Here is a 23,404-nt window from a genome sequence, read left to right on the forward strand (position 1 = left end):
AAATGAGGATATCTGATTTGTTGACAGTCCCATCATCCCTCCCAAAAGGTAGGAAAACCAGGCAGAAGTGCAATGGCAAAACTAATTTCACAAAAAGAGTTGATATCCAATATATTAGGACATTAATGGCTGCTCTGAACAATTATGGTTATGTCCTAACAAGTAGTCAGATAATATATTTTTTTAGCACATCTTTTTAGTGCAACCAATACCATCACATACAAAAGAGCACTTCCTCAAACAAAAGAAAATTTCAAGTCAGCTTGTACACAGATGTTTTATTTCGGATGTTAATGTAAATCAGCATTAAACGCAAGATTCTCTTATGATGGCAAAGTATTTTTCCAGTACAACAAAAAATTCCACTTGGGGGATGTAACTGTTATACGTTAATGTCAAAACCCAAAGGCAAGATGGAATATTTTATATGCACAGTCTGTTTCCATGCAAGTTTGGCTGCTACATGTATATCAAGGTTGTTTACAACGTCTTGAAAAATTATAATACACACATATATACAGAACAGTAAAAAGGTGACTTAAAATGTCTGATATGTTAAATATTGACATCTTCTTGCAAAAGCAATAAAGCAGTTAGCTAAAGGGCTCAACCAATACCAACCCTAATATATGCTATGTACAGTAAACCTAAGTTTATAAAATCTGGAATACATTAACATTTGGGATTAATGTTCAAGAAAAAGAAATCTTAAAAAAAAAAAAAAGCAGATCTTTCCATATAACAGACCTTGGTGATTTGAGACTATGCGCACCCATATTAGCTATGTGCTTCAAAAAGAAAAATCAATCTATTGCCCATTATGTGCCACTATCTCATTATGTAAATGAAATGATACTTTATAGTTGTGCATGTCAATTTGTTTTTCAAAGTGTAACTTCTGCAAGAAGTTCATTAATTAGCAAGGAATTAACACCCCCAATAGACATTGCTAAGGAGGTCCAAACTGGTTGCTCTATTTGATATCAACAAGGCATAATTTTAATATTGCATATTTTCTGCACTTCTCATTACAGTATACAAAAACCGGGGAGGGCCAAAGTGACTCAGATTTAAATAGTTTGAGATCCTTTTAGGTCTACTGCACAGTAGCTACAAATTCAAACTTTTGATATTTCAAATCCTATCTAACATAAAAACAGATGACAGACCCTGGAACTGTTGCTTTTTTCTTTTAAGCCACTGTATTATTTTCATATTTCAGAATCATAACCAAAGCTCAACTCTTAGGATTTGAGAGTATCAGTTCAGCAAGAATTTGCCTGGTAATGGTTGATCCCATGAAGTTAACTTGAGAACCTGTCATCATTTGATTTTATCTTTACACACAGTGCATATGGTGGTTGCTCTTTCCGTCTCTCATAGCAGCAAGCTGATTCTGCTATTCTCTATAGCAGCACACTTCAGGAGTGGAGAGGGAGAGAGTGTGTTAATTATAAATAACTAAAACTACAGTGTACAATTCTATTTATCTGTCAGTGTAAACTGACAGCACACCATTATACTCTGCAAGGAATTAACTACATAAAACCTCTACAACAAAAGCAAACCAAGACATTCCTTCAAAAAGAAATAAAATAAGTGCAAATACCTAAAATAGGCAACTGAAGCAACTGTTGTAACCTGTAGAGAAAACACCAAAGTTTTATAAAAGGACAAAAATTTTTTCTGTATAAATAAGAGAATAATATTTGCTCTATTTTTGAAAATGCTAAGTAACTATAATAAACTTCTAAGTGCAGATAAGACTTGGTTAGGGACCATCGTGCTATGTTGTGTGTTTTAACAAAATAAAATGTTCAATTTTAAAACACATGTACAAATTATGATGCTAATTTACATGACCCTCAGATATAATTAAAAAAGAAAAAATTAAATTATAATTTAGTAAAAATTTTGTAATAACTACTTTATAAACAACATGATTTAAAGGGCATAGTGCAACATTTAGGTAGATGTGACATACAGCATTGAATTTGTATTCTTTGCAGCCTAAAACTTATTGCTGTTTCATACTTCAAGGTCCAAACTTGTCCTTAATATAGCTGTTAAACAGGAAACAACACTGGCTTCTAGACACCCTGTATACATATAAATATCTACATTTAAGCTTTAAAATGAAAATAAATTATAAAAACAGACTCCTTTCCAATTTACAAAGTTTTCCTGCCTCTACATACTGTACAATACATTCAACAAAGCTTTCAGCTCTTCTGAGACTTATGAAGAAAATACTGACTCTGTACTAAAAATGAAAAAACCCTTTATTCAACCCATCTTATTTCTAGTACCATTTTCAAATAAATATATTTAACACTGTAGTTAATTTCACTGTTTTTGAAGAATACAAAAAACTAGTAGTGCAACTTTCTACCCTTCTTTTACATTTGTTTCCACTGTGTTTCTTTATACATAGTAGAATAGAGTGCTACATAAGCAAATAAACACATAGGCCAAAGTACTTTCATCAAGCTGTACATGTTCTCCCACACACCGGCCACGTGGTTTCAGAAATCATTAAGTACTTATAACCTATTCTACAACTGCAGCATCAAGAGAGCATCAAGATAGTAGGCAACATTTTATGGAAACGAAATGTGAAAAATTTGCTATTAAAATACTTATGCATGTTCTAATGCTGCTTTTCTTACTGTTCTTTAAAAACAAATTTTAAAATCCTTTAAAACACTGCAAGATTGCTCTGATATCCCCTTACTAAAACAGTTTAGCTTTTAGCCTTCCTGATATTTATTAAAAAGATGTGAAAAATTTTAAGGCCACCTTTAAAATGTTTAAAAAACAATTCATTGACAAATTTCACCGCAACCTAATTTAGTGCAGAATACACAGTAAAGGAGCGGCAACGCTTTCCTCAGCAATCCTGACAATTATAGTATTAGTGCCCTGGAAGTGCTGCTTGCTGCTGTGTATGTGCTCAGGTATCTTCTTGCTTGCTCAGTCATTATAAGTTGATCTTCGGTCTTTCCGTAAACCACTGCCTCCCACTCACAATTGGACTACAAAGGGAAACACACATAACAATAAAGTTAACAAGTTGCCACAATAAATGTATCTGTACCAATTCAGAATTTTAGGTTTAAAAGTGAATTCTATCAATGTCAGTCAAATTCATAGCTCCCTTGGGGGAAGGAAAGTTTCAGGGCACTTAGGAAAACTTAAAGACATTTTCCTAGCAGTTCTGCTTGAGTGTGAAAAAGAAACTTCCGTAATCCCTTTTCAGGCTTTATTGTTTTGAAGTTTGTAAGAGCAGGATGAGCAAATGGAGAATGTGATGTTGAGAAAAAATTTTTTTTTTAAAAATATAATGGATTTCTGGCATAACAATTCATAAAGAATAGCATAAAATTCATATTTTACTTATTAGAACATTAGTTATCATATTACTACAAATTTATGCAACAGAGGTATCCCTGAAAAAATATGGATAAATTATATTTTTGTACTAAAAAATTTTAAATGCACTGAGAGCTTGCTATCTAAAATAACCATATGTGAATCCTTTTGTGAAGCAAATAATCACCTCTTAGTTTTATCTGTTTTATATATCCAGACTTTCATATACTGAGTAGCCAAATTTATGTTTCAAATGGTTATTTGCATATTACTAACAACAATGAAATCTTCCCAAATGCTTCCAAAAATAAGTGTAACTAATATCATGACCCAGAGTAACTCCTGGACAGGGTGACAGGGTATACCAGATTGCAAATGTCATCTCTAAGGAATGTTTAAGTATCCAGAAGGATGCTATTTCTGTACCCTCTCAGGCATGAAGAGAAACTTCTCTCTTCAGTGCCCTCCCACATTTTCCAATATGTGTTGTACCTAAAAGACAGTGCTTTAGCCTAGATCTGCAGCTGTACCGTGGTTGCATTGCAGCTGAGGGGTTTTGTTGTGCAACCTGCATGCCAAAAAGCTCACAGGCAATCACTGCTCAAGCAGAACAATCATGTGTATCAACAGGGTTGCTGGGACAGCCCCCACCCACACATTCTTTCAGCGCTGCATTTGTTATAAGAGGATGGGTGCCAAAAACACAGGCATGTGTTTATGTGTTTATGTGTTTATAAAAAACATCAGTCAAAGAAGCTTGAAAACCACCAGTGTAGAGTCTTTGTTACATCTCAAACTGTTTAACCTACATACACAGATTTGTAAATGACAGATTCTCTTTTTGAAATCCTGATTTAAACTGAATTGTAAAATAGCAGTCAATGCATCCTTTAGTGATCATTATATTGGCTGCAGTCTGAAAAGAAAAGAATTCATGACCAGGAGGACCAAGTCGATAACTGAATATTTTTTAAATCACTAAAAAATTTTATAAATCCATACCTGAAGAGACTTTTCCAATTTGACACCTTTGGAAGTGCTAGGATTTGGTTTCTTTTTAGTAAGTGTGTATGTTTTGTTGGCTGAATTTATATCTTGTTTTTCTGGTGTCAGGTTGCACCTGTTGTCATGTATTTCCAATAATGGTATCATTAATAAAGATGTTGTAAAGATATTTTCTGACTAAAAGGGGGGAAAAAGGAGAAATGAAAATAAAATACCTACAACTAATTAAAATTTTTAAAGGGAATAAAATATAAAATTTGAGCTTGAAGTGGCTTTACTCCTTTCCCAAGAAAGCTTTGTCTATGATATTAAAGAAGAATAATTGATAAGAATTAAACAAAGGTTTCAGAGATGGAGAAAAGCACTGAAATTTATAGCTTTTGAGAGCTGTCATTCTACCAGTATTTTACTCTCACCATGAAAAGTGTCACCAAAAAAATACACAAATATAAGTAGTAATGGCCATTAAAAAAAAAAAAAGAAAAAAGTTAATCACCTATACTACACTTATGACTCTAAAGCAAGGCTGCCATAAATATTTTTCCCTACAGATTTGGCCTAAAAAAACAACAGCAACAACAACAAAACTCCCCAGCACTTCACAAAACAGTAAAAATCTCCTTATTCTTGCTATAAAGTTAATCATTCCAAATTACCTAACACTACGTCCATCAAGTTTGCGGATGATACAAAGTTAGGAAACAGATATAGCTAATGTGCCAGATGACAGAATCAAAATTTTAAAACATTTCTCTAAGCTAGAACAACAAAGATTACACAGTGGATAAAGGTATAATCTTCCATTTAGGTTTTATTTTATTTTAAATCAGAAAAATATGGCTTAACAGCAGTTCAAATAAAAAAGGCCTAGACATTGTAAAAGTCAACTCTGGCTTCTCAAAAAGCTAACATAATCCTAGGTTGCAGGAGTACTAGCACAATATTTAAATTAGGGACTCAAGGAATATAATAGTCACTGTGGTCAGACTACATGTGGAGTGTTATGTTGTGGGTATCATATTTTAAGAGGGACATTGACCAACTGGAATAATGTAACCCTACAGATAAGGAAAGCTAAAATCATAGCAGATGACGTTTATGTCATACTTTAAGGCTTGCAATCATTATCTCATTTGCAATATGCAATTTGCAATATGCAATCATTATCTCATTTGATACTCATAAAAACTCAATTTAGTAAATATTACAGGCATTAATATCCCAATGTTACAAGTGAAGAAACTAAAACTCAGAGAGGTTAAGTGATTTGCCCATGATTACACAACTACTGACATAGAAGGATTTGAGCCCAGGTCTTCCTTTATTCCAAGTCTAGTGTTCTTTTCTGTACATTAAGCTGTCTCTTGATAAAAGGCCTGGAAACCATGAAACACAAGGAACAGTTGAAGAAACTAAGTCTGTTGAAGTAAAGAAGACCAGACCAAGGGGTCTTTAGAATTTGTGAAGAGCTGTGGTGTGGAAAAAAATAGATTTGTTCTGTTTGCGTCAGAGGACAGAACCAGGACCAATGAGCAGAAGTTACTGGGAGTCATTTCCACATAATGAAGAGCTTTCTGAGAGATAGAGAAGCAATTCTGCAACAGAATGGTTTGACTTGTAAAGTAGAGCTCTCTACCAGTAGAAATGGTCAATGACAGTCTAGGTGACCTTGTATATTACAGAAGAGATTCTAGGTTGGATTGCAGAGTTTGGGTGTAATATTAAGGGAAAAACAATGAACAGGTTCACTGATATCCATGCAATACAAGAGAATTAAAGGACAGCCCCATTAGCATTTTGAGTGGGGATCCCTATGGCAGATTTATGGGAGAACATGGACAAGAATTGCACATGATGGGCAGGTATGGATGGGTTACAATCTGCATTACTGGAGAGAGTAACCACATCAGTGAGATCACAAATCCACTGAAGAAGATCAAAGAAGCTACCTTACTTTTGGTTAAGGGTACAATGCAAAAAGAGGAAGGACCAGGACCAGGTGTTTGAGGTGACAGTACAGAACATTCTCTATAGAGAACATGTGATTGTATTCCCAAACCCTCTCCATCAGGGCATGTAGAAGCATTTTGGTAAAGCAAGCAGAAAAAAAGTGATGAAAGCATTTATAATTTCCTGATGGCATTACTTTAGTCTGATAATGAGTGGCTGCATAAAATAGTTCATCTTTCTGCAATCTGAAAATATAGTCATATTGGAGCACTTGGAGGAATGGAGTAAAGACTTGAGAAAGGGGAAAAAACATAAAAAAACCCTCAAATAATTTTCTTTTCTCCCCTTGACTATACAATAACAAGCTCTCCCTATCCCAATGCCTACACAGGTATATCTTCGGGCTTGGCTTTGTGAAACTCATTTCATAAAATATGCTTTTATTCCATGGATATTGACAATAAAGGGCAAAAAAAAAAAGGGAAGGGGAAAAAAGAAGAAATGCAAATATCTTAGGGCTATTTGTACCTACTCAGAAGTGTGGATAGTGAATTAAAGCTGCCAAGCAGATCCTGATGCTTCTTACCTTCTACAGTAAGTAATGAAGATATACAAGTAACTCCTTAGGGAACAATTAGTAAGGCTGGAAACAGTTAACTTCTTTTGTTTGAAATGGTTCCTTTTTTTGCCTTTAGATTCAAGAACTGAAGCTAAATCTTTCCTAAAGTTTGGCAAATATTCTATAAGTAAATGCTATCTTCCCCAAGTTTTGAAAAGTAAGCATTATTTGTATAATGACAGATCACCTAAGGTCAACTAACACCCTGGAGATAAGCAATGAAAAGCCCTGGTGACATTTGGTGCTTTTTATTCCATGGATTTAGTAATAAACTTCAAGTATCTCAAATGTACATAAAACTATAGGCATGTTGATGATTCTTTTAAAAATTAGTTAAAAGAGTTCCATATTGAAGGGCACTCATCCACCATGAATTTCTAATGTACTTCTAGTTCTGGCTACCTAATAAACATGAAATTAGAACCTGGCATTCAACAAAAATTGACAAAATACCATGAAAACTAAAATTCTTATGAATTTCAGTTTAATATTTTAAAAAGCTATTCACCAACCTGCATATCTGAAATGTTGTCTTCTGTTAATAGCTGAGTACCTGGTTCTTCTTTTTCCCAATTATCTAAAACTAATGACTTTCTGACTTTCTTCACAGAAGAAACATGCTGGAATGAACAATTTATAAGGGAAGAATTATTACAGAACAAAATGGATATTGATTTAACAAGTACGATACTAAAATATTCCAAATTTACCTCTTGTTTGCAGCTTTTATAGGTAGCATCATCTTCCTCTTTGAGGAATATGTCTGTTCCAGTTTCTTCTTTTAAAACCTCACGAATATCTTCCTCCAAGAAGGCAAGTGGCTGTGACTGGATTTAAAGGATAAAAAAGTGTTCCTTCCTTAAAAGCCATCCTTTTTCTCACATACAACAAGCCCACCTTTTTATACCTTCCCACTACTTGTATAATTTTCTTGCCAAGTCCTAGAAATTTTTTAACTTGTAGAAAATGTATGCTAAAGTACTGTATTTTATGGCAAAAAAGGTAACAGCACATTCATTATGAGCACTGAGTTAATAAAACCTATTTTGTGAGAACATTATCCTATTATTTCCTAAGTAAATCACATTTTCCAAATATATTTTTAAAGGAAACTATGGGGATGTTTTAGAAATGGGTAGCCCACCAAGTAAACTAGCAAAGAAGGAGAAAAACAAGAAAATTCAAAATTTTAATAGTGCAAATATCACAGCTTTATTCAATCAATCTGATTGTTAGACTTGAGTGACCTCACTAAATCTGGGAAGTAAAAGTCACTGGAAATTCTATCTTTAAAAGCAAATTCAAAACAAAATTTTCATATAAAAGCATAATATTTTTTAATAAAAGTTGTATTTACTTTAAGGAACCATTTCTTTCAGCTCTCTATCAGACAACAAGCTGAACAGTTCCCGATCATTTAGTGAAGATGAGAGAACTTTATACTGGGAGCTGTGTTAGAGCCGACTTCAAGTGGTAGAGCAAACACCAAGATAAAGAAGGTGAAGACAACCTTTAGGTGAAGGCAACTCTTCTCTGCAACTTCTCTGTAACTCAAGAGTCTTAGCAACTTGCCTCTAGCACTAAACCAAAAAACTAAACTAAGTTAAATGGCTTGCCCAAGATTACTCAGCTAATATACATATTACATTATACTGCTTCTCTTTAGTGAAAATATGAATTATAACATCAGTTTGTACCTACCAACTAGTCACTAGCAATAGAAAACTTTCTCAAAGTCTCTTAATAAAATGACAAATTTAATTATTGTTCTATATATAAGTAGTACTTTGGTTGAATAGCACTCAACTGAGATCTTAAGTAATCAATACATCCAGAAGATTAAGTCAAGAGAATAAAATTTGCAAATGAAATATAACTCTAAGACATTTGCAAAAACTCTCTTTGGAAATTAAAATGAGATTTAAAGCTGCTCTTACTTGGAGGAGGGGGCATATAGAAGTCATATTAACAAATCTATCTTTTTTTAAAGGTAGAGCTGTTAAGACCACAGGTATTATCTACCATCATTCCAAAGAAATCTGTTTTATTTCAATTCTTCCCATGAAATTGCATAATAAAATTACTACTATATTCTAAACATAGGTATTTGTAGTTTTCAATATAATTCCTAACCAAATATCTACAAAGAAGAATTTCTACAAATTCTATTAATTGAATAATTCTATTCTATGAATAGAAAAATTTCTATGAATTCTATTAATTGAATAATTTTAGGCAATAATCAGGAAGAAATCAATACTTCAAATCATGTTACTCCTTCCCCCATTAATTTAATTCAGGCATGATTAACTACCTAATATCAATCATTATCAAGTTTTTGTCCATGATCTAAAATCTTCAAAAATTATTTCTACAAGTGAGTATTAATAAACATAATGACTTTAAGCACATCAAGAAAATTTAAGAAATTTGAACAAAAATGCTGCCAACTTGATGCTGAAGAAAGACTATTTTACATTCAGATGAGGTGATGAAATTACACAGTGTGGATGTCTATGAAAAGAAATTTTCTCTTTATAAAGATAAACTTTTCCAAATAGCTTTTTACTTCTAGATTCAGTAAGGTCACTCAAGCTAACTGAAAATTCACCATACTAACATCTCACCCAATATGTAAAAATACCCATTTATTCAATCTGGATTGAGAAAAAATATATACCTACCACAATTTTTAGAGGTCCATATTTTTTCTCCTGAGCAGCAAGAGCATTCTTAAAAGGAGTTGGGGTTCTTGGTGTGGTACCCAGTATAGATCTTCTAATTGTAGGGGTTCTAAACCTATCAAACAGATATGAGTCCAAATCATGTTAAAATTTTTAATATGTATACTCAACATTTTATTTAACTTTTTATTTTTTAACAAAGCCTTTCTTGACTACAAAGATTTGGAATACCATGGGGAGGGGCAGTTAGAATTATGGAACTATAAAGTTGGAAGAACAAAAGAGGTCAGCTAAGTCCAACATCTACTTAAATAATGAATCGTGTCCATATCCCTAACAAGTAGTCAAGTCACCTAGCCTCCAGTTGTTACTAATTTTTTTTTTAAGGCAATGGGGTTAAGTGACTTGCCCAGGGTCACACAGCTAGTAAATGTCAAGTGTTTGGTCTAAGGCTGCATTTGAACTCAGGTCCTCCTGACTACAGGGCTGTGCTTTATCCACTGCACCACCTCACTGCCCCAGTTGTTGCTATTTTTAAAAAGTAATTCATCTAGCATATGGGACAAAATGGGATAGCTGCTTTTTCGAATTCCTAAATATGATGGTTTTATGGGATTATATAAATATATAACAAATACATACAGAGTTATTTCAGTGAATAACTACTTTAAAAGTCACTGCCACTTTCTCTGAACACTACATAGACACTTAATGTTCACTTACCCTGCATTTTCCTTTTGATCTTTGGGTGTAGTTTCCTTGTGAAGAGGAGTTGTGATAAGTACTTTTTGGCCACAGATTGGGGTTGATGTAAATGCAGGATTTTCAATATTAAGTTGTTCATTTCCAGGGCATGTATTGAAAAACTTAAAAAAAAAAATGGGGTGGGGGGAGGCACAATTTAAAGACAATTTTATCTTTTAAAATCTAATCAACATTAGTTAAATGTTAGATCTAGATATAGGCCTTCAGAACATTGGGTAGATTTTGGCTTAGCACAATGCCTGGCACATAGCTAAGTGCATAATAAACGTTTGTTCCTTTGCCTTTATGGAACATTTAAAGTATGGTATGGACAAGTATTGAGAATGTGTAGATGGGTTACAATTTGTAACATTGATGGGAGTCAGAGATCCAATGAACTATTTAAATATATGTCAAATATGGATAATTTTAAAATTACTTTCTTTCTCTTAAAATATTTAAGAATATTAACATCTCTACATTTGCTATCTAAAGTTTCTTCTAAAACTAATAAAAATAATAAGTTTCTTCTAAAACTTCTAATTTTATAGTTTATTAAGCATAATACTGAATATTCTTTAGAAAGATGTCAAAAAATTAACACACTTTACTCATAGGTGTTTCAGGCCCTAATCTTATTTTTTAAAAAATTCTAACACATGGCTCTATAGTTTCTCAATCCAAAGCAGACTAGAAACTTAGCCCTCATTGTACAAGAACTTTTAATATACATTTTAAAATCCATGTCCATAGATCACAATATCAATTTTTAGAGTAATAAACTACTATTAAGGACTTTTAAAATATTATCTAAATAAAAAACACACAAAAAGGCTATACCTGTGAAGGAGAAAATGGTAGTGTTTTCACTGGTGTATGTTTTAGTGCAATGTTGACAGCGTCATTAAAAGAGCTATCATTGAGTTCACCAACTGGTGACTGACCAACTCGCATTCTTCTCTTCTTTCTTAAGATAGTAGGTGGAGTGCTAAACTTAGCCACATTTGGGGATACCGAAGGAACAGTATCATTTTCTCCACTACTGAAATTGTTTTTTTTCCCTTCCAGTACAAGACTGACATTAAACTGGCATTCCATGGCTCCTTCGCTGTGTTGAATTCGCATCAGTTTAACTGGGGTGGGTTTAACAGGAGAAGCAGCAGTATCAAGGTCAAAACTGGTAACATCACTCCAAGCTACAGGATCCTGCAACACAGCAAGTTATTATTAAAGTTAATTTTATAGGACATTTAGATATAATCTTGAACACCAGCTGGCTTTATTCCAAGAGGGTCAGTAAAACCACTCATTTTTGTTAATAGCAATTGGCTTCAGTTGGCTATTTTTTAATAATACCACTTGGGAATGATACCACTTACATTCCCAGTTTTACTCCCTTTCTTATCTGGAATATTTTAAATAATATCTCACTTCAACACTTGGAACTTACTATGGAAATATATCAAAATGAATAGTTTTTAAAATATTTTATCTGAAGGAAAACTCCTTGGCCCTGGATGTGCTCATTCTCAGCTTCCCACTCAGAAGATCTAATAAAAGCTAGGCGGGCAAGCCACTGCCTGATGAGATGCGCCTCATAATGCTTTAGGGGTGTGTTGTTCAGTCATATTTGACTCTTCCTGACCTCATGGGCCTCATGCACGCCGGGCCCCTCTATCCTCCATCATCTCCCGAAGTTTGTCCAAGTTCATATTCAGTGTTTCCATGACACTACCTATCTCATCCTATGCCGTCTTCTTTTCCTTCTTCCTTCAATCTTTCCCAACATCAGGTTCTTTTCTAATGAGTCCTGTTTTCTCATTATGTTGCAAAAGTATTTTAGCTTCAGTATTTGATCTTCTAGTGAATATTGTGTGAATTAATTTCTTTAAGCACTGACTAATTTGATCTCCTTGCTATCTGAGGGACTCTGAAAGTCTTCTCTGGCAATACAATTCAAAAAAATCAGTTCTGTGGTGCTCAGCTTTCCTTACAATTCAATTATCACAGCCATACATTGGAAAAACCATAGCTTTATGTTTCAGGAAGGTCATATTTCTGCTTTTTAGTATGCTGTCCAGATTTGCCATAGCTTTCCTTCCATGGAGCAAGTGTCTTTTAATTTCATGGCTGCAGTCACCATTTGCAGTGATCTTTGAGCCCAGAATATAAAATCTGACACTGCTTCCATTTCTTTTCCCTCTATTTGCCAGGAAGAGATGGGACCAATTGCCAAGATCTTAGGATTTTAGGTTAAGCTTCAAGCCAGCTCTTTTCACACTCTCCTCTTTTATCCTCATCAAGAGGCTTCTTAATTCCTCTTCACTTAAAGCCATCAGAGTGGTATCATCTGCATGTCTGAGATTATATTTCTCTGTTTATATTTCTCTGAGCAACCTTAATTTCAACTTTTGATTCATCCAGCCTAGCATTTTGCAAGATGAATTCTGCAGAGAAGTTAATAAATAAAGTTATCGCCTTCTCGTACTCCTTTTCCAATCTTACACCAATCAGTTGTTCCATGTTCGGTTCTAACTGTTGCTTCTTGACCTGCATACAGTGATAGGTGATATCTGAGATGTCATAAAAACAAAAAGTGAAAAGTGTCTTTGCAATAAAAAAACCATCTTCTTTACTGATGAGATTCATCATTTCAATAAATCTCAGGACACTTTCCTTCTTCATGTGGAATGTGGGACAGTGATCGATTAGAGTCACTTTGGAAAACCCTTCCTTCCAGGCAATGCTGCTCTTCTCAGATGGTGCTGGGTGACTGTCTCGGAAAAACTCTCAGCAGAAGCAATGGAAATATTTTAATATGGCTAGTCAGTTATTTGGGGCTATAAATGCTGGACCAGGGCATGTCCACAGATTCTGTGAGCCATGCCAGATGCAAAAGCTTTAGCAGCAGAAGTTCTGACACCCTCCCCCCCACTACATTGTGTAGTTAAGAGGACAAAGCTGTCAACACTCAAGCTTATTCCTGTGACAAGGATGCTAGGAGTAAACTGAATGGGCTGCAGCTGGCAGTCCAGGTCAAGCTAGGCTCAAGAAAACTATTTTGTAAATGTTCAAAATTATTCTACTTAAGGAGTTTTAATCACAAAAAATGATACGAAGACTTGTAAAGATCCCACATTTTCTATGACCAAGCAGTAGAATAGTATTGTAATTGTATCTCTGTACTTCATAAATCCATGTGTGGCTCATACAAGAATGCTTCATTCTACTGGTTTGCCTCCGTGCCCACAGGTGGTAAGGACCCACTGTACTTGGCCAAGAGGCTGGTGAGATTTGCTAGTGAAGACATAGATCTGGCAGATCCTTCTGTATTGACCCAAGCAGTGGGTAACTTATCAGGTCTTTCGTTTTACAGAGATGCCGGAATTTCAGGTTCTTCTAGCCCAATGTGCAGTTTATTTTGCCAGAGCCACAAAATTAGGGCATATAATGCTTACAACAATGTCAAAGCCTACTTGAGAAACCACCGGAATCCTCTACCACCTGTACTGATGCACCTGAGGAATGCGCCAAACCAGGCTCATTAAGGACCTGGGCTATGTGAAAGGCTACAAATACAATCCTTTCTACAAGGATCCTACAGAACAGGAAAATCTGCCTGAAGATTTAAAAGGAACAGATTTCTTTAAGCAAAAATGATGCTGAAATTTAAGACGTGGTATAAGTAAAAGGTATGGTACTTTTCTAGGAAGGGTAAAATAGTAAAAGTTGCTGGGTATTTTTTTTATTTTGTTGCCTATTTGAGAAGGTAAGAGGGTGGAAGAGTGGGGGGAAATTAAATTATCTGTAGTTTATGTCAAAATTTTAATTCTTCCAAATGGAAGGCAAAATTAGTTGTGGGATCAAATGCCTAAATTTTGAAATGCTGTTCTTTTGTACTCTACAAAGCAATGCTTAGGACAAATAACTTGAAGGATCATGTAATGAATATGTCAGTAATGAATTAGCTATTTTGTCAGTGTATTTAAGGTGCAATTCATTTTGCAATAGTTTTTTTTTTAAGTATATATTCTAAGTAATTTTAACCATTCAAATGTGATAATTTAATGCCATATGGTGATTTGGGTAATTTTTAATATGGAAAGGTATTACAAAGTAATAAAGCTATTTCAAAGTATGTATATGTGTGTGTGCATATGTGTGTGTGTATACACACACACACATACACACATAATACATACATATATGTATATGCACCTATATGTATTACGATATATATGCATATATGTTATATAAATATATACATATATACAATGAGAATTAATACAATATTACACATCAAAATTTTTCACCTTCTTGTTCACTGGAGAAAAACTATAACAAATTTACAAACTACCTTTTTTCAGCTTTATAGTGAATAAATACAATGTATTCCTGAGAGTATCTTATATCAAACAAAAACAAAACTCTTGTCTAAAATAAACCTTTATTCTGATTTTTTAAGTAGTTAATACAAAATGCAAAATTTTCTTAAATTACACACATCTTTCAAATATAAGCAAAAAAAATTTTCCAAGGCTATTCTTGAACATATAAAACATATCCTCATCAGAATAAGCTCAAGAAAATTTTGACAGACAGAGCAAAACAAAAATATAATGGGGAAGATCTTCTAGCTCAGGGGCCTCACAAATATAGATCACTGACTTATTAGTGTCCTATGGCTTTTGCAGAACTGATATCCAGCCTTGCTCAAATTTGAGAAAGATAAGATTATCATGTGGTATAGCAGAAAGGACAATGAAATGCAAATCTTGAGCCTACCATTTATTATTTTTACCTTGTACAAGCCTAACTCCTTATCCATAAAAAGGAAGATAATACCTGTTTTCTTCCCAGCTCACAGGATTATCATGAGCAAAGTACTATGTAAATCTTGAGGTGCTGTACAAAAGTAAGCAATTGTTAGCATATCCAGTGATTATAATAATTTCTGCTTATCATATGCCTACTAAAGAAACTGCACTTAATATAGCCAACACATCAAAGATAGCATTTTGATCAAAGATCCAGTCACAGGTACTGTGAACTGGTAATCAACAGACATTGAATAAACTTCTTTAAGTTCATAGCAGCTATAAAAATCAGTCCTTAATCAGTATTTAATTGAGGCTAATACTTTATATTTCAAATATGGGCCCAGGAATAGACTTTTTGTTCGACGTACAAGGACCAACCCAGTTAGGTTCAAAGAGGATCGTGGCCACTTTGGCTACAGTGATTTTTCGGCTCCAGGAATGCATGAAAACTCTGCTTAAGTATGGAAGAGTTGTGATCTGAGTTGGGAGAGGAAACACCCACACAAATGGAAACCACAGTTCCTTGAAGTAAGCTTTGCTATGGTAAAGTTATCAGGAAAAGATCAACCAAGTAACCACTTTTTCACAGACTCAAGAGTTTGGAGATATAGTCCAACTCTTTTATTTTACAGATGAGGAAATAAAGACCCAGACAAGTGAGGTGACCTGCCCACGGTCCTTCAGCTTCCCAGGGACAAATATGGGCTGAGGCTATTAAGGCTCAGGTTCCAGCAAGCAGGTCACTGAAAGTCTCTGGGCCTGAAATTGTTTTTTAATGAACTGAATTATAAAATGCCAAACTTACCGATTCAATCAGTTCTAATGTCTCTGCAAATTCTGGAATCGTCTGTAGAGATGACAATACTGCATTTGCTTCCACAGCCAGGAATTTGGTGGGTGAACTCTGCTGGGTGGATGCGTTCTGGTTTTCATCCACACTATAAAACTCACTAGTTTGTTCCTCAAGGCTATTTAGAGTATTAGACATACTGTCATCCATGAGGAAACTACCAGACCAGCTAGAAAAACTTCCCGTCTGCTAAAAATACAAAATAAATAAATGTTATATTATCTGTGATTTTAAATGTAGATGTCTCTAATACATATGGATTTAAAGCAAAAAATTCTTTTTAAAATAGATTTCATGTTGGCATACAATTTACATTAAAAAACATTAATATCTCCAAAATCAGCACAAAAAATTTTAATTAATTATATCAATTCTCTAGATATTGTTAATGAAATATTTTTTCAAATTTGTAAAAATCATTCTATATTTTAACATATGCTTTCTATTAAATATACTATTATCACGGTGGACCTTAACAGCATACAGAATGTAGAATTTCCTATTTTCCCCAATTACATACAATCTAGAAAGTTACTTAGAGGGCAAAGTTGATCAAAAATAATTTTAATGGTTTGCTTTACTCTATATACAAGTGGATACATGTTTCAAATTTTTTAATGGACTTTGAATAATATTTGCCAAAAGAAGTTACAGGACTTCAGAAAGATTCAATGATAGTTCTCTTAAAATCAAAAATGAAACTACTTCAATCACCAATTAATTCAAGGATTCTCTTAAAGTGTACTGCCTTATACAATCTCATGTACAAAATCAGGTTTCAAAACATATTTTTAATAATTTTTATCTAAAATGTTAATGAAGAAGGTAGGAAAAATGTTACTAATGTTTTTCACAGACATTACAAAAATATTCAAATTGATAGCACCTTGCTTTATATGCTTGTCCTTATACCAAGTTTAACACAACCAAGCAGCTTCAAGGTAATCAATAACTGGTACTTGGATAAATTCAATATTCACTTCTTTAATCTATGCAATTTCCCCTTAACACTTCCACCAGTTAAATTCTTTGTAATTGCCCATTCCATGCCAAACACAGACAGCCATTATGTCTTAAGAGTACTACCAACCTAAATAGAATTATGTTTTCCCAACTGTCTCTTTCCCTTTGAGCTATTTCACTTTGGTAGAGATAAGACAGGTAAATAAATGCTTGGAGGGTTTAAAAAAAAAAAAACTTTCCTAGAAGTCAAATAAGTTTAATTCTTAGTATTTCAAATTAGTGATAGTCGTAACACCAATAAAGGGGTTAAATAAGTAGAAAAAGTAATGTCAACATAACAGAAAGTAAGATTTGCTAAACACAAGAAGCAATGTACAGCTATAATCTAACTATATTTATGCTAAAAAAATATGCAGGAAAATTATGTAGAATGACAAAGTACAGCCCAACATGTCTATTAATTCTATGTGTAACATAATAAAATCCAATTTCTATGAAATAGATTGGATTCAAGACATTTCACAAGTGAATTTTTTTAGCATTAATTTTTATTGATTTATGTTAAACAAATACACAGTAAGAACAAAAAAAGAAACATATTATAAACTTAAATGCAAAACAAGAAAAGAAAAAAAAGCATTGCCCTGTGTGCAGCAGAATGTAAAAGGATTAAAAATATACAGCAATAAATTTCCATTTCAAGAAAGCCTATATAATAAATACTACATATTGTGTTCAGTTATCCATCTTTTCTTTGCTTCTATGTAAGTTTTCTTTTGTTCTCTGCTGTGCACTTTTTACTTTGTTCTTTCCTTCTCCCTTCCTCTGCCCTCCCCTACCCCAGTCCCCCAAGAAGTCGACAATTAAGCATGGATATATTTTTGTGTGTGACACACACATATATACATACATATGAACATACATACACATACGTATACTTAGATAATCTATAATCATACTCATACAGAGACATATACATTCACATGCATCTAGTTGAGACTGTACTATACTTGTTTGTCCTATTTCTCTGACAGTGGATGACATCTTCCTTCCTAAGTCCAAGTCTTTCCATATTTTTCTAAGTCCACCAATTCATTTCCTACACCACAGCAATATTCCAACCTTATACTGTTTAGTTATTTTAAACAGTCTAAAACAATACTGATTAATATGGCTGACATAGTGTAGTTTCCCTATTCTTCTTTCGATTAAATCTATTTTGGCTTTAACTTTGTCTGAGATCATGATTATGACCCCTGCTTTTTTTTCCTAATAAATTCTACTCCTGATTTTTATTTCACACAACTAAATTTTAATAAAAAATGGATATAGACAATTTGCCATGAGATTAGAGGGAGGAAAACTACTCTATTTGAATGATGGGAGATAAGAATTATTCTACTAATTAATCCTATAAAGAAATATCTTTGAAGTATATAGAGTTCAATCTACCTCTTCTCTGGAGTGATTTTTCTCAAGAAAATCTCATCCAAATGTTCTTAAATCAAGTAAATAACAATAGTGGATTTTAGATATCAAGTACTAAAAAGACAAATCCTGTAATATTCTTTCTTGATACTAATGACTAATATTGATAAACTTAACCCTTTCCAGCAACACAAGGATCTGAGACATCTCCAAAGGCCTCGTGATGGAAAATGCTATCCATATTCAAAGAAAAAACTATGGAGTTTGAATGCAGATCAAAGCATATTATTTGCTATTTCTTTTTCTTCTGTTGAGTTTTGTTTCCTCTTTCTGGTGGTTCCTCCTATTGGTTCTAATTCTTACTTACAACATCACTAATGTGAAAATATGTTTAATAAGAATGTATATGTATAGCCTATATCAGATTGTGCGCCATCTTGGGAGGGTGGTGGGGAGGAAGGAGGAGGAAAATTTTAAACTCAAAAGCTTATGGAAGTGATTGTTGATAAATCAAAATAAATTAATAAAAAACATTTTTTTCTCTGATTATGCTGACCTTGTTACAACTATACTTTAAAGTGCAAATTATTATTTAAAATGTCAGGATCATTTTAGTAAAGCAAATGTCAAGTTAAACATGCAGTTTTTTTCCTCAATGAGTCAAAAATTTGTGGATGATTTAAAGGTAGTCACATTTAAAGTCCCTCCATTCACCCACAGAGGCAGCATCATGTAGTGGAGAGAATGTCCACTTCAGATGCAGGAAGATTGAGGTTCAAGTTCTGATCTGCCTCACCAGCTCTGTGACCCTGGGGAGTCATTTAATCTACCAGCACTCATAGGCAATTCTCTAAGATCATAAATTGCAGAGAAGGTCCTGATTTGTACAAGCAGAGGAAGTTTCTTTAGTGGCAGCTCCCTGTAACAATAAGATTACAGGTCTGCTGCTATCTTATCATTTGTTATTTCAAATAAAGTAACTTTCCCTACAATCACATATTCCAATTCACTAAATATTTAGTAAGGACCTACTATGTGTTAGGCACACATCAATAATAAAATATCTTTTTCTATGAAAACTAACCGTTTTCATTCAAAAAATATTAAGTGGCTACTGTGTATAGGAGTCCAGTTATCACCAGTTAGCTCACAATGCCATATTAACAATTATGCTATTTCAACTTCTACCTAGCGCTAGTCCATGATCTTATTCCCTACAATCAAAATGGATTATTGTTAATCACATCCCAAACCAAGAATTAAGATAACCATTTCTAAATATTTTAATGAATAACATTTTCATGTTCTAATATAGTCACTAAAGAATAAATTATATTTCCAGGACTAATTTCGATCATATCAGTTTTATAACATTTAGCTATGATTTCAACTAACCAGAATTTAGTAGTTATTAACTAACCTCTCTGCAATATTTGGTTTCTCTCTTATTTATACTAAATATCCACACAAAATTCTTTTTAAAAAAAGTTTTCACAAAGCCTCAAAATATTAATGCTTTTGCACTGTTAACATAATGTTACATTTTCCCAGTTTACTTCCATCTTTCAATTCAATTATATATAACATCCACTATGTACAAGGCACCAGGGATCTGAAGCCAAAAAAATTTAAAAAAAGAAAAAAAAGAAACAAAAAGCAGTACCTGCCCTCAAGGACATTACCTGGGACTGTGGGGGGTGGAGAAGGGCAAAGTAAAAGAGCTTTATAACTTATATACAGCTAAGTAAACAGAACTAAGTTATACAAAGTAATTTCAAGAAGATAATGTTCTAAAACAGGGGTTCTTGACCTTTTTTGTGTCCTACTTAGAATGTCTGTTGCTAAATTTCAGCTCAGCTGGAGGTTACTGAAAATAAAGATGGAATTTTTTCCCCATACAGGACAGAATAGCCAGTGTCAACCCAGATTAAATAACCGGTAGCCTCCTTACATGACCAAAAATGGTCCAGTGACACAAAAGTGACCACAGGCAACAAAGCAGAAACTCCCTGGTGAAAGCCCCAGGATGAGAACCTTGGAAGTGCATGGAATTACCAGAAACCAATATAACATGGTACCACTCAGACTAGAACAGCCCAAGAGCCCAAGGCCTCCAAGGTCAATAGCACTAGATACTGAGTCACCTCGAAGTTCCAGCTCTCTGAACCTTAAACATCCAAGAACCTGGGAGTCCCTAGTGTGAGAACAAGGAGAGCTGACCACCCCAGCCAAAGGTGAAACAGGGGATGAAGTCTGGCCCTGATACAAAGTGCCCAATTCAGGAACTAAGTTTAGAAAGATAAATAAACCAAGGACAACAACCAATGTAAAAAAACTCTTTTGGATAGGGAGACACCTAAAACAGGGAAGAGACTACCATCATAACTGCAAGCAGACTCAAAAGGAAAAATCAGTTTTCTACAAGGGCTACGAGGAATACCTAGAAGAAATGAAGCAAAAGATTAAAAAATGAAATAAAGTCTCTGGAGAAAAAATTGAAAGGAGAACAAATAGCTTAAAAGGGGAAATGACAAACCTCAACCAAGTTTACAGGCTCCCTGAAAACTGGAATAGACCAAATGGAAATCAGTAGATGAGTCAGCAAAAAATATTATTTAAAAAATGGGGAAAAAATAGAAGAAAATTTAAGATATCCAATATAAAAAAAATGACTTAGAAAACAGGTCAAAGAATGAGAATTTAGGAATCACTGGCCTCCTTTAAAGCTGTGAATTTTTAAAAAAAAAGTAAAAAAAAAAAAAAGGTTGGACACTATATTTCAAGAGATCATAAATGAAAAATGGCCAGCTTTATTAGAACCAGATAAAGCAAAGGGAGAAAGAATCCACTAATCACCTCCTGAAATAAACCCCCAAAAGAAAAGTCTAAGGAATATCACAGCCAAAATCCAGAGCTACTAAGTCAAAGAAAAAATATTTCAAGTATTCAGAAAGAAGCAGTTCAATACCAAGAGTCACCATTAAAATCATACAAGATAAGGCAGTTTCTACTAAAATGAGAGGCTTGGAACACAAAATTCCAAAAGGCCTATAAGCAAAAATTTAACCAGCAAAGCTGAGTATCAACCTATAAAAGAAAAAAGTACTTGCATTGCTGATGAAAAGACCAGAGCTGAGTAGGAACTTCAAAATGTAAACATAAGAGTCAAGAGAAACCTGGAAAGGTAAATTTGAGTAATTAGAAGGGGTTATAAGATAATATAGTGCTAACGTTCTAATGGAAGAAGAAACAAGTGTCCTATCAAAACCTTCATGTCTTCACAAAGTATTCAGGGACTTAAATAAGAAAAACAGAGGATCTAGGGTGGATTAGTTCTGTTCTGAGGGTGATAAGAGAGGGTAAAAGGAATATACTAGTGTAAAAAGGAGGAAGAAAGGAGTGGAACTAGCTATTTCTCCTAACTGAGATGTGTGAGGAGGATTCAAACATGGAGGAAGGGGTGAGTGAAGTAAGCATCAAATGAATCTCACTTATCTGATACAGAGAAAAGAAGGGTGAATACACATATGCATAAACACAGTCTGGTGCAGAAATAACATCAAACTTAACAGAGAAACAAGGAAGTAATTAGACAGAGGAGGAAGGAAGAAGGGAAGGAACATTAAGAGGAAGAATAGTACCAGGAAAGGAACAGTTAGAAGCAAAACAACCTTCCTGATCCTGAAGGGGGCGATTCAAAGGAAAAAAGGAACTAGAATCTAAGGGTTTGCCCATCAACTGGAGAATGGCAGAACAATATAATGAATATTATTATGCCAAAAGAAATGACAAGAGATCATTTCAAAGAATCCTGGGTCACATGATGTATTTGTAAGAAGCAAGGAAGGAACCAGTAGATAGGAGTAAAGTGAACAAAACAGTGATGAGAGCAACTAGGAAAAAACGTATACAAGTACAAAAACATTGTAAAGAAAAAACAACCTTGAAAGATTTAAGGACTCTGACCAAATCCAAAAGACCAATCATGTCTTTTGAAGTTCCATGATGATGCATGACACCCACCTTCTGATAGAGAGGAGACACTCAAGGTGTAGAGAGATCATTCTTGTACATGGCCACTAATAAGAATTTGTTTTTCTTTACTATTCTTATTTGTTACCAGGGTTTTGGGTTTTTTTTTCCTCTCAAGTTTTAACTGGGAGAAGAGTTAAGAGCAAGAAGGAAGTTGGTAATAGTGATGCAAAAAAGAGAATTATTGAAACGTTTTTTAAAATGCAGAGAACAGAATGAGCAGACAAACAGGACAGTTTTGAATACTAACTTGTAGAATTTATTACCTACTTTAAAAAATTATGAAATGGAGATTCACAGTTTCACATACAATTCTTTTTTATGGTCTACTGTCCATCAAAATGCTTTAAGGGGAAGGCAGTATTTATTTATTTATTTTTTTGGCTAGGCAATGGGATTAAGTGAATTGCCCAAGGTCACACAGCTAGTAAGTGTTATGTGTCTGAAGCCGAATTTGAACTCAGGTCCTCCTAAATTCAGGGCCGGTGCTCTATCCACTGTACCACCTAGCTGCCCCTTAATTTTTTTTTAAATTGATAGCAATGGGCAAAAAAAATTAAAGGGAAAAAAAAGAGGAGACTAGAAGTAAACATACGGATTAGGAGACAAATACAATAGTCTAGGTCACTTAGTCAACAAGCATTTATTAAGGCACTTGTTATGTGCCTGTTATTATGCTAAGTAATGGGAATACAAAAAAGGCAAAAAAAAAAAATCCATCCCTGGAAGTAGCTCACATTCTAATGGGGGAAACATATATAACACTGGATATATACAAAGCAGGTGGAAGGTAATTTTAGAGGAAAAAAGTACCTGCAGTTGGAGGGACCCAAAGAGGCCTACTCAGAAGTGAGGATCTCAACTGAGTACCAAAGGAAGCCAGGGAAGCCCAGAAGCAGTAGGGCTCTGCCCAGGTCAGAGTTTTGGTGGGAACTCA

General features: G+C 34.0%; 1 protein-coding gene across 5 annotated transcripts in view; it reads right to left on the reverse strand.

Annotated features, from left to right (window-relative positions):
• Positions 1-263: 263 nt before the first annotated feature.
• The window catches only part of LOC114053677 (myb-related protein A), a 61,701-nt gene continuing 38,560 nt past the window's right edge, over positions 264-23,404 (reverse strand). For 2 of the 5 annotated variants that reach the window (XM_027876791.1, XM_027876790.1), the window contains exons 9-16: positions 16,000-16,233; positions 11,215-11,580; positions 10,354-10,496; positions 9,631-9,745; positions 7,657-7,773; positions 7,459-7,566; positions 4,375-4,554; positions 264-3,035 (exon numbers count right to left, since the gene is read on the reverse strand). In XM_027876791.1, coding sequence (XP_027732592.1) covers positions 2,907-3,035; positions 4,375-4,554; positions 7,459-7,566; positions 7,657-7,773; positions 9,631-9,745; positions 10,354-10,496; positions 11,215-11,580; positions 16,000-16,233 — 1,392 coding nt within the window. In that variant the 3' untranslated portion in view covers positions 264-2,906. The remainder of the gene's footprint in view (positions 3,036-4,374; positions 4,555-7,458; positions 7,567-7,656; positions 7,774-9,630; positions 9,746-10,353; positions 10,497-11,214; positions 11,581-15,999; positions 16,234-23,404) is intronic. The other 3 variants (XM_027876792.1, XM_027876794.1, XM_027876793.1) reach the window with 3 other exon arrangements.

This window comes from Vombatus ursinus, unplaced genomic scaffold (assembly GCF_900497805.2).
Source record: "Vombatus ursinus unplaced genomic scaffold, bare-nosed wombat genome assembly UNPS02014812.1, whole genome shotgun sequence".
In the NCBI taxonomy this organism is placed as follows: domain Eukaryota; kingdom Metazoa; phylum Chordata; class Mammalia; order Diprotodontia; family Vombatidae; genus Vombatus; species Vombatus ursinus.